This window comes from Parasteatoda tepidariorum, chromosome 4, assembly GCF_043381705.1.
Source record: "Parasteatoda tepidariorum isolate YZ-2023 chromosome 4, CAS_Ptep_4.0, whole genome shotgun sequence".
In the NCBI taxonomy this organism is placed as follows: domain Eukaryota; kingdom Metazoa; phylum Arthropoda; class Arachnida; order Araneae; family Theridiidae; genus Parasteatoda; species Parasteatoda tepidariorum.
In genome coordinates, this window is record NC_092207.1 from 49,315,408 (window position 1) to 49,333,100 (window position 17,693).

A 17,693-nucleotide genomic window follows, 5' to 3' on the forward strand; every position below is an offset into this window, starting at 1 on the left:
AGCAGGGGTTTTAATGTCAGAAAGGTCCAGAAAATTATTTCAATCTGCGGAATTATACTCTCTATTTATACTATTTTACAGGGTGCGTAGCGTTTGTAAAAAGTACTTAAAGGTGCTCTTTTGGGGATTTCGTTTTTAAAAGCTTTTAAAGGTGCTTTTTTCAGCTGGTGTTTTTTAAAAGTGCTTTTTTTTTCGAATAATTTTTTTCCCCTTTAGTGATATCTGGTGGATCTCATGCATTTCACGAAAAATGGGGAGTTTGCTACGTAATCATTCACGCGGACTTCATGTCGTACCCACATTATGACTTGCGCATGCACGCGCACTTGAAACCGAAATCCGAGTGCTCCAATTCGGATAGAGAATATCAGATCCTTATGAAATCTTTTTCTTTTTAATTTTATTCTTGTTTATTTTATTTTACTTCTAACACTTTTTTGACGTAGGGGGTAAGGGTACTTTTGTTCTGAGTTCATGATCAAGTTGAATTCACTCGGTGATGTGGGAAAGTACTGATTGTTTCGATTTACGTCCGTTTCTTTTTGGGTTTTTTTTTAAGGCTAAAACTGTTTATAAAAAGTTTTTGTTTTTCAATAATATCATTGATTGAATATGAATTTTTTGAGTGCTTGAAAATTTTTGTAAAGTGCTGGAAAAGTTTTTAAAAAGTGCTTATTTTTGATTCAAAGATTTGGCTACGCACCCTGTTTTAATATGGGAGATGTTTTTAAATTTTCATCGTAGTGAACAATATTACTGATAAGTTTTAAAACTGTGTGGTAAAAAGGTAAAATGTGCTGCTTAGTTAAGAGAGAGGTAATAGCTTCTGGGCCTTAGGATGCTGACCCTTTCTAAATAGATATCAATCTGTTGTTATACATAATAAATAACATATTTCTCAGATAAATATGAACTGAATTTTAGAATATACTGATAATTGTTAGTTAGAAGCTATTCTAAATTAGTAATCAAGATTGTAAAACAATTTTGCTTTTTATGAGTTTTTATTTTTGTCATAAAATTTCATAAACCTGTCTTGTTCTTAAATAAGAAATATTTTTTTAATAGTTTTACACTGGCATTCAAACTGGATTCACTGTTCATAACCTTGTGCCAGGAACAGAGTACTCTGTTCGTGTAGCAGCTGTGAGGCATTGTGGGGATGGAGAACTTCCTGGTCCTTTTAGTCCATGTACAGTGTTTTGCACAATCTCTAAGGCCTCTCCAGAAGCTCATGCTCCAAGAATGTCGACTCTCGTCAGCACTTTTAAAAATCGTGAGCCCCTTACAGACCAGCAATGGGCCGTTATTATACTGTGCGCCTTTACTTTCATTGCTATCTGTGTTGCCATTATCATTCAGCAAGTTCTTTCCTACACAACGTCTTAGCAGTAGGTGAAAAGAAATTTTTTTTGTCAACATTCCAAACTTTCTAACCTTTTCCATTTCCCTGATGTGTATTTTTGAATATAGATTTTCCATATTTGTATATAAATATTATATATATATATATAAATATATCAAATATATGCTGTATATGTGTACATGTTTTTGATTCATTAGCAAAAAAAATTTATTTTTTCTTGAATGAACTGAGCTTGAAAATTACTGGAGAGAGAAATAAAACTAATATTATTATTAGGAATTAAAAAAAAAATCCTTTTTTTGAGAGAAACTAAAATGTCCTTGATTGACATTATCAAGAAAAATATTTTTATAGAAAATAAATTCTTTTTTATAAATGTATGTATACACATTCCTATTTCAGCTACCTCTCACGTTTCTATTTGTCCCAGATTCTTGGGGGAGAGGTTCCTGTCTTAGTCCCTTTTTTGTGTGCAATGTGTTTTAGAATACCCATATATGGTGCTGTATGCGTGTGTCATAGTATTAACTCCCTCTATGGAGAATGCATGCAATTGTCAAGGTGCTGGCTTATTTAAAAAAAAAAAATACAACACAAAAGAAAAAATGCTTATATACCACTTTATTTCTGATCGCACATTTTTTTTTAAACTTTCATTTCTATTTTAACTTTTTTTTTGTTTTCTTCATACCCATCTATTTATAAACGTTATGTGTTTGTTTTTGTCTCACAGTAATGTTGGATCTTATATTTGTGTTTGAATATGTGATATTTGACTTATAAATATTTATCGTATCTGATTTCTAAGTATTTGCATTGTATCTACATGATGTTGTATAGTTTCTACCAAAATCAGCCGATATGTTTCGAATTTTGTTTTTAAAGCATTATGAAAATCTCTTTAGTGCAATAAAAAATTTTAATATTGACATGCAATAATTCCTGTGTGTGGACATATAAAAAATATTATTTTTTGCCTGGTATAGGAAATGTAAAATAAGAAAATATAATTTATCTTTAAGTGCTGAACGAAATCGAATATACTGCAAAAATGTGTATATACTAAAAATTGGAACATTTTCTGTTATTTATTTTACTGGTAATACAGACATGCTGTGGTAATTTCTTTGTGACTATATATTAAAGCATAGAAAATATTAGTCTGTGCGTGATATAAAATACAAAATACTGGTCTATACTCACATAATTATTCAAAAATAGCAACTATTATATTAAATAGCAATAATTATTCAAAAGAAGCAACTGGTGCAATTAAATTACCTAATTTTTAAGCTTGCACTTCGTTAAATTAAACATGTCATAATTTCTCCTTATAAACAAAAACTTCTTTTTAAGTATATCAAACTGTTTAATTGAAAATTTAAAATAAAGACAATATGCATCTTACTACTAAAATTAATCTCATCTTGAAAAATAGAAAGTGTCATAATTAATTTGATAAAATGATTTTTTTAAAAATTAAATATCATTAAAACCCTTTAGTTAACTATCACTGATATTTCATAGCACCTGCTCAGAGCAAAACTTTAGTCTAATTGGACCTCTTTGTTTACAATATATTAAAGTACTCTTTATGATTCTAGTACTTTTTGTGTAGTTTGTTCACAAAGAAATTATTTATATTATATATAGATTAATCAATGTATCTCATGAAAGCACAATTTGCTATTATTAAACTCTACTTAATTATATTTTTTTGAAGCTTCATACTTAGTTATACTGAGAGTATATACTTAAATTATATATCTTTTTAGAGTAAAATGATTTACAACTGCAATATTATTAGAGTCATTAAAGGATTACATAAATTTAAGGCTATTGAAGTATTTTTGAAAAGAAAGATATATTTATGTCTCGATTTTGTATTTACATTTTTGTTTCCAAAATTAATAACTCTGCTTTAGCTTTACTTCTTATTTTATGTTAACTTTTGTTTAAAGCATGAGCTCAGTTCTTATTAACATTGTTCTATGTATTTTTTTAAATGTAATTTTCCATCATCTTAAAACATTTCTGAAAATGTAAGTGTTCTTTAACTTTATGTTGATATGATGTACTATTTTTTTATTAGAGAAATAAGGTAAGCTGTGTGACATGGAGCTAGTGGAACACATTCCAATTCCCTTTAACTTTCAAACTGTGAACATTCACTTGACTGCTGACTTTTTGAACGATCGGGTCCACGATAAGCATACATTCCATGTGACACTATTATAAACGTTTGAACATGTGACATTTTGGGTAATTTGGTCCGTGTGACATAATTCTTTATTTGGTAACAATTATTTTTCAATGTTTAAAATAATTCTGTTAGAAAATCAGAACCTATATAAAATTCAACAAATAATAGCATTCAACTCATTGTTTTCAGAAACTTATTGCTCTGTATGTAGCTAAACCAGTTAGTGTAATAAGAAATTTCATTTGAACCTAATATTTACAGTAAAAAATTGGCATTTTATTAGTTTACCATTATGAGTGAAAAGTTTGTTATTAAAATGGTTTATTTGACTCTAAATCATTAGCATCATAAAGAGAGAGATCTTTTTAGCATTTAAACAAATGAAACTTTAACTATTTGAAGAGTTTGGAGTGCTCCCCATTGGTTCTATGCTGTATAACTTGCCTGTTATCTAAATGTACATTTAGTTCTAACTCTTTCAAATTAAGTGAAAATATATATTTTTTAATTTCTTTATATTTTTTGTACTGAAAAATATATTTAAAAGTTCAGTTTTTAATATTAAGTTGGCTGATCAAATGCCTAATGATTTTTGATTGTGGTTCTAATAACATTCGAAGGATATAATGCAGGTATTTTCCGATCTTTAGACATTTTTGGGCATTTTATGTTGAGTGTAATTTAGGAAGTGTAATAACTAATCAAAGTTGTATTCTATGCAATTTCATTTGTTGTTCATTAGCTGGTAGAAATGGTTGATTTTATTTTGATAACTTATAGCTCTATTAAAGTTATATTTATTAGAAAATTTAACAATATTTATTAGTTTTAATAATTTTAATAGCTCGTTAATGTTAAATATTTGTTTTTAGCTTACATGAATTTTAATTTGACTTCCAAGAGAAATTTGCAAAGTAATCATCAATTTAGATCTTTGCTATTATTTATTACAAAATGTTTTAATGCATTCATGTCTTGATGACTTAAAATTTATCATTATTAAGTGTCTTTAACTTTGTGATATAGCTGATGACTTTATTTAAAGTGTGAATCAAGTCTTGTTCTTATACTTGAGAAATGCATTTCTTTTTTGTATATCAATTTGAAAATCTGGTTATCTTCATATTATATATTTATGTATAAGTGTATGATTTTATTATAAATTTGTTATTATATATGATTTGTTGGGAATATCTATATGATCAAAATAATTTTATTTGTTGCTATACAGTTATGTGCTGGCACTTGTATAAATAAATTTTTTTCTTTTGTTCGTAACCCTGTCTTTATTTATTCCTTCTGCATACTTAAACTCTCGCTTATTGACATATTATCAATATCCAGCAGAGAAAGCTACCAGTACTATCTAAACAAAGCATGGATACTTAATAGTTTTCTTTTTAAATTCTATTTTAATTTTATTGTAATCAATAAGAATGTACTTTCAGTAGTAATTAGTGTATTAATAAACCGCACTTGCTAGTTTTGATAACTATACAAGGGTTGCTCAAATGAAGATTGGACATGTTAATAGTGTCAGAAATACGATAGCAATAACTTACCTTCATTCAGAGTTATAAGGGAAGGTATGCACTGTTATGTAATTGACTTATCATTGCATATAACTGATAAACCATTTCACCTGAGAGCAATTAGATGGGAATGTAAAGTCAAGCTAAGAAGGATGTAATTAGAACAGAGCAAGGTGAAGTAATGTGATTTTAGTTTAGGTGATTTCATACTTTTTTTCTCTCTTGTTAAAGTGCTGCACAGATGCCACGGGTTGTAACTTATCCATTACTTCTAATTATTTTATCAAAAGCAGCAGCAGATTCATGGGAGATCATGGTGCTTGCTTGCCCTGTGTTTTTACAAATTGATATTGAGTTGGTTCATAAAAACTTTTATGCTATTTCAGGACCCGCGCTTAAGATTCGCCTCCTCGCCAAAGGTGATAAAATCGTAAATTTGGCTAAAGTATTGGCGAATGATTTTTTCCTCCGAAAAGAAAAAAATAGATTTAACTTGATCCTCAAGATGAATTTTTCTAAACTAACTGCGGGAGAAAAAATTAATTATAAAAATAAAGACTTGCATTTGGCGAATACTTTCGAAAATTGGTGAATGCTTTTGATACTTGTGTAATTTACTGGCTAATAACTTGAAATCGAATGCCCGGGCCCTGCATTTATTCACAGCCGTTTTGTCTTTGGCTGCATTCGCGCAAGACTCGCCTTCTGTCGCTGAAAATTTTTCTAATTTGAGTTGTTTGGTTATGAGCTCATACATCTTGACGTTTTTTGCATTCACTTCAAATACTCTCAGGTGTACTGGTTAATCAGTAATATGCAATCCGCTATTCAAATGGATATATCAGTTTAAGCACTCTTCATACTGGATGAATGGAAGGCTACTATCACTTCTGTATTTCTGATGCTATCACTTTCCATTTGGCGAACTTTTAGATAAATAACTTTGATTCTCAAAAGTAAGATGATTTTACATAACTATATTTGACTTTACAGAGTAAAAACAGTAACTTTTAATAGCTGTATTATTTATTTGGTTCCTAAATTTTATTTTAAATTTATTAACATCTTTGCAGGTTACAGTCAACTGGTCGTATAGCCCTGATTTCTTAGTGGCAAAAAGTTCCTTATGAATATTTTTCTTTTTCGAATTAAGCTTTAAAGATTATCGCAAAAGTTGTGAGCTGTTCTTTTAAATGCTTTTAAATCATTTTGTAGGGAAAAAAAAGCTTTGCATTAATGTTGAATATAACAAGTTTTTGTAAGTAAAAATTTTGCGCTTCTTCAGAATATAATTAGATGAAGCTCTTTTTTTTCTTCTTCAATAACTGTTNCTGATTTTTTTTTTTTTTTTTTTACCAAATGACGTGTTATTAAGAATGCGAAGAAAATACACTAAGTTTTTTTCATCTTTTAATCCAGGAGTCTCTGAACTACTTCTCTCTTGACAAAAGTCGCCTTGCCAGTATCTTTCGTCCGTTCTAACGTGCCATTTGTCTGGCCCGTTACAATTTATTTTTATTATATATGTATTTTATAATTTACAATATGAGTAAATGTAGCTATATTAAAAAATCGTAAAGACCGCTGCCGCTATTTTGGGTGTTCAACATAACGTTATATTTTCTTTTACACTGCGCAAAAACTATAAAATTAAAATTATGAAAGATTGTAGAAAAAAAGTTCAGAGTAAGCAATTTCATTAAAAAAATTAATATTCGATAATTAGTCAGAAAATTATTAATTGTTAAACTTGTCGTATAAAATACCGTACGGGCTTCTCTGTAAACCACAGGAATCCGGCTACAAAGTAGAAATTTGACATGCTGAAAAGGTCAGTTTTGTTTGTGAACATTTAATTTTTTTGAAATTTATTGTGTTTTAAAGTGCTTTTTTCCCGAATTTCTTCTCATTTTTCTTTGTTAAATTTTGTTTTACTGCGCAAAAACTATTAGATTTAAGAATTTGAAATTACAATGGGCCTTAAAAAATGTACAGGTAGAACGACGGTAAAAAAAGATTAATATTCTACTATAAGTTCGAGAATTATTAACTCTAACAAGCATAAACAAATTGTATCAAGCTTGAAAACAAAACAATGTATAAAAATTCATTTAAATAAATTGTTCTACTAGAGCCAAACTAAATTTTGACAATTCTGGTGTTTTATGTTTTCTGGTGGTGGTTTAAAAAAAATGTCTTTCCTCTCAAAGAGTTGACGGATAAATTTGTGAAAAAATACCATGTTTGATCTATCTGCAGTAGTTTGTAACCCGTCGAATGCAACTACGAAGTTAAAATTTGAAAACGCCATTTTCTTTTGCGAACTTCAATTTCTGCTAGAATTATTCGAAATTCAAGTTCATTTTTGAGATTTTTTTTTCTGTTTTCTTTTTTTAAATTGACTATCCATTGTTGTAAAAAATTTAGTTTTCCTTCACGAGATTTTTATTTTATAAGTTTGTGCTCAAGTAGATTTTAATCAAAAGTAGATAAAAAAAGAAAGAAATTACATATTGTCTGATATAATCTTATTAGCAGTCCCGGGAGTAAATTTTAAAAAAATAATCCAGGTTAGAAATATATTATTCAATAGCATAAAAATTTAAGCTTGCTGAGAAAAACCGAATGCAGATTTGAAATCAGTGATGCGAAAGTATCTAAGATGTATTCAAAAATCTGATGCAACGGAGAACCTACTATCTGTTGTGAAAGTCTTTTCTTTGAATTCTGATACAGCTTTAGGAAGATATCTGTTCACAACATCATCCATTTTACAGTTTCTACAGATGATTGAAAAGAAACTTGATACACTTAACATTAATTTATTTTCATTAACTAATTAGATAACAGATAATGTGGTTACTTCACGCGACGCAAGAGTCACACAATATTTATACTTTGTCAAGATAAAATATCATCTTCAGCGGAATAATCACCAAGATTTCGTAGCTTCCAGGTAGTGGACCTCGAGAAACTGAAGAAAAAAAAAAGAGCACAGTAAGAGATCAATTATAAGGACATAACTCCTAAGCACTCTCAGACAAATAGAAAGTTTAAAATCGCTTTGATGATTATTGTTGCCAAGGCAGATCACGATACAGAAATATCCCCTTCGTCGATACTATCAACAAAGTTGATTTTCACTCAACATACTATTTTCAAAATTAATTTTGGATTTATGAATTAGATGGCCAGGTTGATAAGTCGCTAACTATTATAATAAAAGAAAAATAGCATTTCAGAATGAATAAAAGTTTTTAATAAGTTCTTTTGATTAAGTTAAATGTGGTTTCCACAATTTAATGATGTAAAATAAAGAAAAAGAATTGCAAACCATTTATTAATTGATGAAATAATGCACTATGAAGACTTGTTAGTGCACATTATTATAATCAATTAAGTATTATTGAAGTCAATAATAGTTTTGACATTTCTTTGCACCAAAACAGATAAATAACTATATTATAACTATTTTATATTTTAATAATGATATTAATTCTCATCTATTCCCTATTAATAAGAAATAATTCAGACATTTAAAAATATTTTAATCAATAATAAAAAATGAAGAAAAATATTACGAAATGACTAATTAAATTATTACTATTTAAGAGAAAGTATAAATCCTAAATAATTTGAAAATTATTTGATTCTTCTTGTAATAAATAATTATTCAATATTTAATGCACTTTTAAAGTGATTTTGTGAAAAGTTTTTATTATCTGCAAACTAAGATTGAAACATACCCTACCAAAAAGATTATTCAAGGCATAACCTCATCATTCATAATATTTGGGCATGGAAGTTTCCTTTTTTTTCTGCGGAGGTGCAGAAGTAAAAATGGAAGGAATTGCTCTCTTGATTAATTTCCTTTTCTTGTTTCCTTTGTGAGTAAACATATGGCTTGAAATGAACAGAACAAACACGCATATGCTTCGATATTGATGTGCATCTGGTATCATCACGGCGGATTTTTGAGACCCATTCTTGTCGAAGTCTTTTATCAGAAGGAATCAAATGCATTGAAATATTATCCTAATGGATAATATTTCAATACATTTGATAAGGCACTGTTTTCGCATTTCGGCAAGCAGCAATTCTGAACAAAGTTTTTTTTTTTTGACTTGAATGAAAAAACAACATCACAGTTTTAACATAGCATTCAATGCAAATATCTATTCAATATTTCCCACAATAAGCAAACAGTTATTCGAATAGTTAGCTTTACAACTCTATAAAATGTAAAAAACGTGTAATTGTTATTGCATCACAACCCATGACTGGAAATGTCATTACACGCGCCAATGAACTTATTGTTACAGCACACTTAAATCAGTTCTTTTATTTATCTAAATTATCCTAAATTTATGTTGTTTTTTTTTAAAATAATTATTAGGAAAAATTGTTATCAGTCCATATTTTCCTGTTTTATCGCAGTTTAGCGATTAATCCGCTGAGCTCGCCATAATGGTGGCCCCCCTTACGAAAATTTAGTGTATTTTTGAGGTGTTATTGAGGTATATTTGAAGTTTGAAAGAAAACAACCATGAAAATTATACCTCATAAAGGTAGTAAACGAGGTTGTTTTACATACACTTCAGCTCAGTTTGAGGTTGTTTAAAATTCACTTCATATCAACCAGGCTGATGAGGTGTTTTTCAGGGTATGCAGGCTGTTTTTTTCACACTTATAATAATAATAAATTTATTATAATAAATTTATGAGGTATAAAAAAATTTACCTTACTTCAACTAAAGAGAGTCAGGAATTTATTGAGGTGTGTGAAATCACATTTTATTTATACCTAAGCTTATTTGGAGGTTGTTGAAAGTTCACTTCATATTAACTATCTCACTTCACAAAGTTCCGTGCGAGCCGCCGAATGTTATGTATATTGACAATCGAAAGTCTATGCGAAATTCGGTGAGTGTGTTTGACATTTATCGATTTAGTTTTATCATTTTTAATCAGATATGCTTCAATTTTCAAACTTAAATTTTGTTATTTTTGTTTTAAAGACGCGGCCTGATCTTATGTGATTAAATTGTGATTAAATAACTAGAACTTTACTTTCAACCTTAGATATTTTTCTAAGTTATAGAACAGAGCAGATGGAAATTGAAATATTTATCCTAAATGAAATGGGACATTTTGTTCTAATTTTTTAATGTACTGATATATCAAAAAACGTTTGAGTAAAAAACTTTTCTCTGCCTCATCATCAAAAATATCATACATCGTGTTATTTATTTTAAAATAATAGTTGATTGTACATATTGATAGGTATTTATTATATATTCATTGATATATTTTAATAAGCCTTGAAGAGATTACATTCTAAATAAATTATGCAATGTGTGTAATAGATTTGCATATTATACAAAAATTTTTTATGTATTATATAGTTACGTATTACAATTGAGTAAAATGGTTTTTTTTTTTTAAAGAAAGCACATAATAAATATTGTCATCTTTAATTATTTTATTTTTAATTTTGTTTCTAGAAATTCGAAGCATTTTTGTTTGAAAGTTATATGCATTTTTCTTTTTTTAATTTCTCCCGCTGAGATATGTTTTCTCATTTAAACATATGATTGTAGCAACTAACAATTAATTTTATTCTGTTCGGTATTATAAGTTATATAGGGAATATTTCACTGAACCTCTTTTAAAAGCATTATTTCAAATCGTTCTCTTAAAACTGACATTTTCCTCTCATAAAATTGTTCACAACTTTAGACAACCAGCCAGTGGCTAGTTTTATTCGATTGGGTGTAAAAAATGCATAAAAATTGCTACCTAACTTTGAAATTTTATGTGTTTAAACGATTGTTGATTCTTGATTACATTGATTAAAATATTAAAATAAATAAATTCTTTGCGAAACTCTGATGTGATTGACAATTACGAAAGTCCTTTTCAGAATCAACGTCAAAAATTGATTAAAAACTATTAGTTTTATGAAAGATGACAAAAAGTTTAAAACAATAGACTAATCTTTTTGAGTCCATGTAAAGATTTGTAAGAAAAAGGAAGGAAAATCTAATTTTCAAACTTATGTTGTTGTTGTTTCTAATACAACTTGCCACACGGGCAAGCCTGCTTGGTGAAACCGAGCAAATTTAAGGCGGAGTGCTCGTTTCTTGTTTTTCAGTAGCGCCATCTATGGCCAAGAATTCGACTTCTGCCACTCCATACGTCGCACCCGTTTATAGGGCGGACCCATTCATGCATCCATTCATTCATCCACAGATCGTAATTTTGACCTGAATCAGAGAACGATCGATATCCAATCCAGTACCCCCAGATGCATTGATTTGTTATGGGAACATGGAGGACTTTTGCGACTCGACAGATTTAACGTGCATCAGTCACTTTACTACACGGGGAGTCTTCGGCCGGCGAGGTTCGAACCCACGAACTCTCGGACATGGGCCCAGCGCCCTACCGACCAGGATGTCCCGGCATCAAACTTATAAGTACCATAATGAAAGATGTAGGTTCAATTATAGGAAATAAAAAGTGTTAAAATTTCCTAATAAGATTGGAATTAAATGTTTGAATTTCTGTAAAGGTTTATCGCAGTACTTTTTTCAGTGTATTTTATTTTGTGGCTGTGGTACGTGTCACACTTTTAAACCATTTTAGCTATGAATATTGAATAAAAATGGCAGAAGTTGGAATAACATTTATCTGAAAACGATAGTTAATTTCATCTAGTTAATTTAAATCATGGAAAAAACTGTTTTGTGTAATTAATTGCGTTGAAGATCATATGATTCTAATATTTTAAAACNACCTGGGGGGGGGGGAGAATCACAGTAAGAGACCAATTATAAGGGCATAACTCCTAAGCACTCTCAGACAAATAGAAAGTTTAAAATCTATTTGTGCTTTGATGATTATTGTTGCCACAGCAGAACACGATAAGGAAATATTCCCTTCGTCGATACTATTTTCAAAATTAATTTCGGATTTATGAATTAGATGACCAGGTTGATAAGTCGCTAGCCATTATAATAAAAGAAAAGTGGCAATGCAGAATGAATAAAGATTTTTAATAGGTTCTTTTCATTAAGTTAAGAGTGGTTTCCACAATTTATTGACGTAAAGTAAAGAAAAAGAATTACAAACCATTTATTAATTGATAAAATAATGCACTATGAAGACTTTTTAGTGCACATTATTAATTATACTGAAGTATTATTGAAGTCAATAATAGTTTTGACATTTTTTTACACCAAAACAGATAAATAACTATATTATGACTATTTTATATTTTAATAACTAAATTAATTATCATCTATTCCCTATTAATAAGAAATAATTCAGACATTTAAAAATATTTTAATTAATAATAAAAAATGAAGAAAAATATTAAGAAATGACTAATTAAATTATTACTATTTAAGAGAAAGTATAAATCCTAAATGTGAAAATTATTTGACTCATCTTATAATAAATAACTACTCTATATTTAATGTACTTTTAAAGTGATTCTGTAAAAAGTTTTTACTATCTGCAAACTAATATTGAAACATACCCTACCAAAAAGATAATTCAAGGCATAACCTCTTCATTCATAATATTTGGTATCTCTCTTGGGAGTGGAAGTTTCCTTTTTTTCTGAGAAGGCGCAGAAGTAAAAATGGAAGGAATTGTTCCCTTGATTAATTTCCTATTCTTGTTTCTTTTGTGAGTAAGCAGATGGCTTGAAATGAACAGAACAAACACGCATATGCTTCGATATTGATGTGCATCTGGTATCATCACGGCGGATTTTTGAGACCCATTCTTGTCGAAGTTTGTTATCAGAAGGAATCAAATGCATTGAAATATTATCCTAATGGATAACATTACTCCATAAAATGCGAAAAACGTACGTTGTCATTGCTTCACAGCCCGTGACTGGAAATGTCATCACACGTGCCAATGAACTGATTGTTCGAGCACACTTAAATCAGTTCTTTTATTTATCTAAATTTTCCTAAATTTATGTTTTTCTTAAATAATTATAAAGAAAAATTGTAATCGGTCCATATTTTCCTGTTTTATCGCAGTTTATAGCGATTAATCCGCTGAGCTCGCCATAATCGTCGCCACCCTTACGAAAATTTAATGTATTTTTGAGGTGTTGAGGTTATTTTGAAGTATATATGAGGTATATTTGAAGTTGGAAAGAAAACAACCATAAAAATTATACCTCATAAAGGTTGTAAACGAGGTTGTTTTACATACACTTCAGCTCAGTTTGAGGTTGTTTTAAATTCGCTTCATATCAACCTGGCTGATGAGGTGTTTTTCAGGGTATGCAGGTTGTTTTTCTCACTCTTATAATAAATGGGGTATTTATGAAGTATAAAAAAATTTACTTTACTTCAACGAAAGAGAGTTAGGAATTTATTGAGGTGTGTGAAATCACATTTTATTAATACCTAAGCTTATTTGGAGGTTGTTAAAAGTTCACTTCATCTTAACTATCCCACTTCCCAAAGTTTCCGTGCGAGCCGCCGAATGTTGACAATCGAAAGTCTATGCGAAATTCGGTAAGTGTGTTTGACATTTTTTTGATTTAGCTTTATCACTTTTAATCAAATATGCTTCAATTTTCATACTTAAATTTTATTATTTTCGTTTTAAAGACGCGGCCTGATCTTAAATGATTAAACTGTGGGTTCATCACTAGAACTTTACTTTCAACCTTAGATATTTTTCTAAGTTATAGAACAGAGCAGATGGAAATTGAAATATTTATCTTAAATGAAATGGGACGTTTTGTTCTAATTTTTTAATCTACAAATATATCAAAAAAACTTTTTTCTGCCTCATCATCAAAAATATCATACATCGTGTTATTTATTTTAAAATAATAACTGATTGTACAGCTCGATAAGTATTTATTATGTATTCATTGATATATTTTAACAAACCTTGAAGAGATTGCATTCTAAATAAATTATGCAAGATTTGCATATTATACATAATTTTTTTTATGGATTATAAAGTTATGTATTACAATTAAGTAAAATGTTTTTTTTTTTTTTTTTTTTTTTAAGAAAACACATAATATATATTGTCATCTTTAATAATTTTATTTTTAATTTTGTTTCTAGAAATTCGAAGCATTTATTGTTTTAAAGTTACATGAATTTTTTTTTTTTTTTTTGAATTTCACCCGATGAGATATGTTTTTATATTTAAACAAATAATTGTAGCAACTAACAATTGGTTTTATTTTGTTCGGTATTATAAGTTATATAGGGAATATTTCACTGAACCTCTTTTAAAAGCATTATTTCAAATCGTTCTCTTAAAACTGACATTTTCCTCTCATAAAATTGTTCACAACTTTAGACAACCAGCCAGTGGCTAGTTTTATTCGATTGGGTGTAAAAAATGCATAAAAATTGCTACCTAACTTTGAAATTTTATGTGTTTAAACGATTGTTGATTCTTGATTACATTGATTAAAATATTAAAATAAATAAATTCTTTGCGAAACTCTGATGTGATTGACAATTACGAAAGTCCTTTTCAGAATCAACGTCAAAAATTGATTAAAAACTATTAGTTTTATGAAAGATGACAAAAAGTTTAAAACAATAGACTAATCTTTTTGAGTCCATGTAAAGATTTGTAAGAAAAAGGAAGGAAAATCTAATTTTCAAACTTATGTTGTTGTTGTTTCTAATACAACTTGCCACACGGGCAAGCCTGCTTGGTGAAACCGAGCAAATTTAAGGCGGAGTGCTCGTTTCTTGTTTTTCAGTAGCGCCATCTATGGCCAAGAATTCGACTTCTGCCACTCCATACGTCGCACCCGTTTATAGGGCGGACCCATTCATGCATCCATTCATTCATCCACAGATCGTAATTTTGACCTGAATCAGAGAACGATCGATATCCAATCCAGTACCCCCAGATGCATTGATTTGTTATGGGAACATGGAGGACTTTTGCGACTCGACAGATTTAACGTGCATCAGTCACTTTACTACACGGGGAGTCTTCGGCCGGCGAGGTTCGAACCCACGAACTCTCGGACATGGGCCCAGCGCCCTACCGACCAGGATGTCCCGGCATCAAACTTATAAGTACCATAATGAAAGATGTAGGTTCAATTATAGGAAATAAAAAGTGTTAAAATTTCCTAATAAGATTGGAATTAAATGTTTGAATTTCTGTAAAGGTTTATCGCAGTACTTTTTTCAGTGTATTTTATTTTGTGGCTGTGGTACGTGTCACACTTTTAAACCATTTTAGCTATGAATATTGAATAAAAATGGCAGAAGTTGGAATAACATTTATCTGAAAACGATAGTTAATTTCATCTAGTTAATTTAAATCATGGAAAAAACTGTTTTGTGTAATTAATTGCGTTGAAGATCATATGATTCTAATATTTTAAAACCTGCCGCTATAATTGTAAATATAACTTTGTTTCAATTCCTATTTTTTACTTTTAGCTTCCAATACTTCCAAGTTTCAACAGGGAGGCAGAATCACTATTTAAAATAATTTTGTTAGTTTGTAAAAAAAATAAAATTTTAGTTTTAAAAAAAATATTTTGAATGCCAGCTGACTAGTTATTCAAATTTGCAGTTTTATAGCTTTAAAAATTCAAACACCTTAGACATCTACCTTATAAAAATATGAGTTCTAACAAATATTTTTTTTAGCTGTGGAACTTATGATAAGTGCCATTTCACGATAATTTAATTGAATCTATTAAAATTACAGGAGAATTATGTATTTGAAACTTTCTTTTATAGCTAAACAAAAAAAAAGCAATTACTGCGGAAGGTGTGATATTAAAAACTTCAGGTTGATAAATTAAGATTTCTACTATTCTTTATATAAATAAATAATAATGAGGTTAAAAATAATTAAACTAGGTGGACAGTATAACACCTCACTTTTGTGAATTAAGTATCAGAAAGAGAAAAACAACAACTTTAGGTTGAGCTATAAAAGCCTGAAGTATAAAATGTCGCTTCTTAGGTTGATAAATTAATATCTCTAAAAATACAAAATATGTACTTGAGATTAAGAAATAACAACCTAAGGTAGAATAGAACCTCATGCTAATAAGAAATAATCTTTTAGGTGTTAAAAAATACTCTTTAAGTTGATTTATAATAACCGGAAGTGTAAAATGGCGCACCTTAGGTAGATAAATAAATACCTCAACAACTATATAAATCTACACTTGAGGTTGAAAAATAATAACCTAAAGTAACATCGAACATCTCACGTTCATAAAAAACAACCTATCCAACGGTCGAAAAATACACTTGAGGTTGATCTATAACTTGATGTGTAAAATGACGCATCCTAAGTTGATAAAAAATACATCTACAAGCATAAAAATATATACTGAGGTTAAAATATAATAATCTTTGATAGAACATAAAATACCTCACGTTAGTAAAAAAATTACCTTCACAACTGTCAAAAAATACACTGAAGTTAGATCCAGAATAACCTGAAGTGTTAAATAAAACACCTCAGGTTGTAGAATAAATACTTCCACAGGTGTAAAAAAATATACTTAAGTTTATAAGTAATAACCTAAGGTTAAAAACGAAACACCTTAAAGTAGTAAATATCTACCTCTCCAAAGATGAAACACTTCAGGTTAATACATATATACCTCTGGAGATATATTTAAGGTATATTTGAGGTATTCATTTGCACCCTTTTCAACCTAACGACGTATTTAAATAACAACCTCATTTATATCTTTGAATAATACCTCATTTATACCTCAAAAATACTTCAATTTTTCCGTAAGATCAACTCATTAAATAGCGATGCAATAGCTATTTCTGGACCTATTTAAATGGACCTTCTTATTTAAAACCTATACATAAACTTTTCAACGATATTTATTAGAAAGTATTAAATTAACTTAAAATTAAGATGATTTAGATAAACGACAGTATCAGTTCAAATAAACTCGAACAGCCGGTTCATGATGAGAGATGATGAGGAGTCCCAACTCCTCTCCAAGTTAGCAACCGCTGTACTGAATCATATTAGCGTTATACCCCGACAACAACCTCAATGCCCAACAACGTATCTTGGGTAAACTATTTATTTTGGCTATTGCTGAAATCACTCAATTAAGAGAATAGACAGCTAGAAATGCTGGTTTGAAGAAACAGGCACAGCATGTGATCTCGTTTTTTAAACGAATGTTATGGCTAATATATTTTAAAATAATTAACTAGACTTCAGTTCCCCGATACGGAGTACTTGAAGCTCCCTCTTAACTGTTCTGACGATGCCCTTCAAAAACAGACTGAAAAATTAAAGCGATTTTCATCTTACGAAAAGAGTGGAGATATTCCTCCCTTCTTTTTCTTTCTTTTTTTTTGTTATAAAGGAACGATTTTGTGTAGAATTCAAATGTTTTGAAAACAAACTTTTCATTTTAATACAAAATATTTTCCAATGCTGCACCGACAACATTTTTTTGTCCCTTTAATATAAGTTCGAAACTGGAGTTAGCAATTTTTTTAAACTTAATTTTTCTAACGTGTTGAAAACACTTATTTTAATGATCTAGGCTAATGATATAGTTCTTTTT

The 17,693-nt window shown here is 29.2% G+C and overlaps 1 protein-coding gene and 1 long non-coding RNA gene across 4 annotated transcripts in view; one reads left to right on the forward strand and one right to left on the reverse strand.

Moving 5' to 3' along the window:
* The window catches only part of LOC107454492 (fibronectin type-III domain-containing protein 3A), a 53,895-nt gene extending 49,048 nt beyond the window's left edge, over positions 1-4,847 (forward strand). For all 3 annotated transcript variants that reach the window (XM_016071696.3, XM_016071697.4, XM_043043000.2), the window contains exon 27: positions 1,069-4,847. In XM_016071696.3, the coding sequence (XP_015927182.1) occupies positions 1,069-1,389 (321 nt within the window). In that variant the 3' untranslated portion in view covers positions 1,390-4,847. The remainder of the gene's footprint in view (positions 1-1,068) is intronic.
* Positions 4,848-7,907: 3,060 nt separating this feature from the next.
* On the reverse strand, positions 7,908-9,267 carry LOC107454491 (uncharacterized). Its single transcript, XR_006225223.2, has 2 exons — positions 8,853-9,267; positions 7,908-8,075 (listed from the first exon to the last, which is right to left on the reverse strand). It is a non-coding gene; the product is annotated as an uncharacterized lncRNA (long non-coding RNA).
* Positions 9,268-17,693: the final 8,426 nt, after the last annotated feature.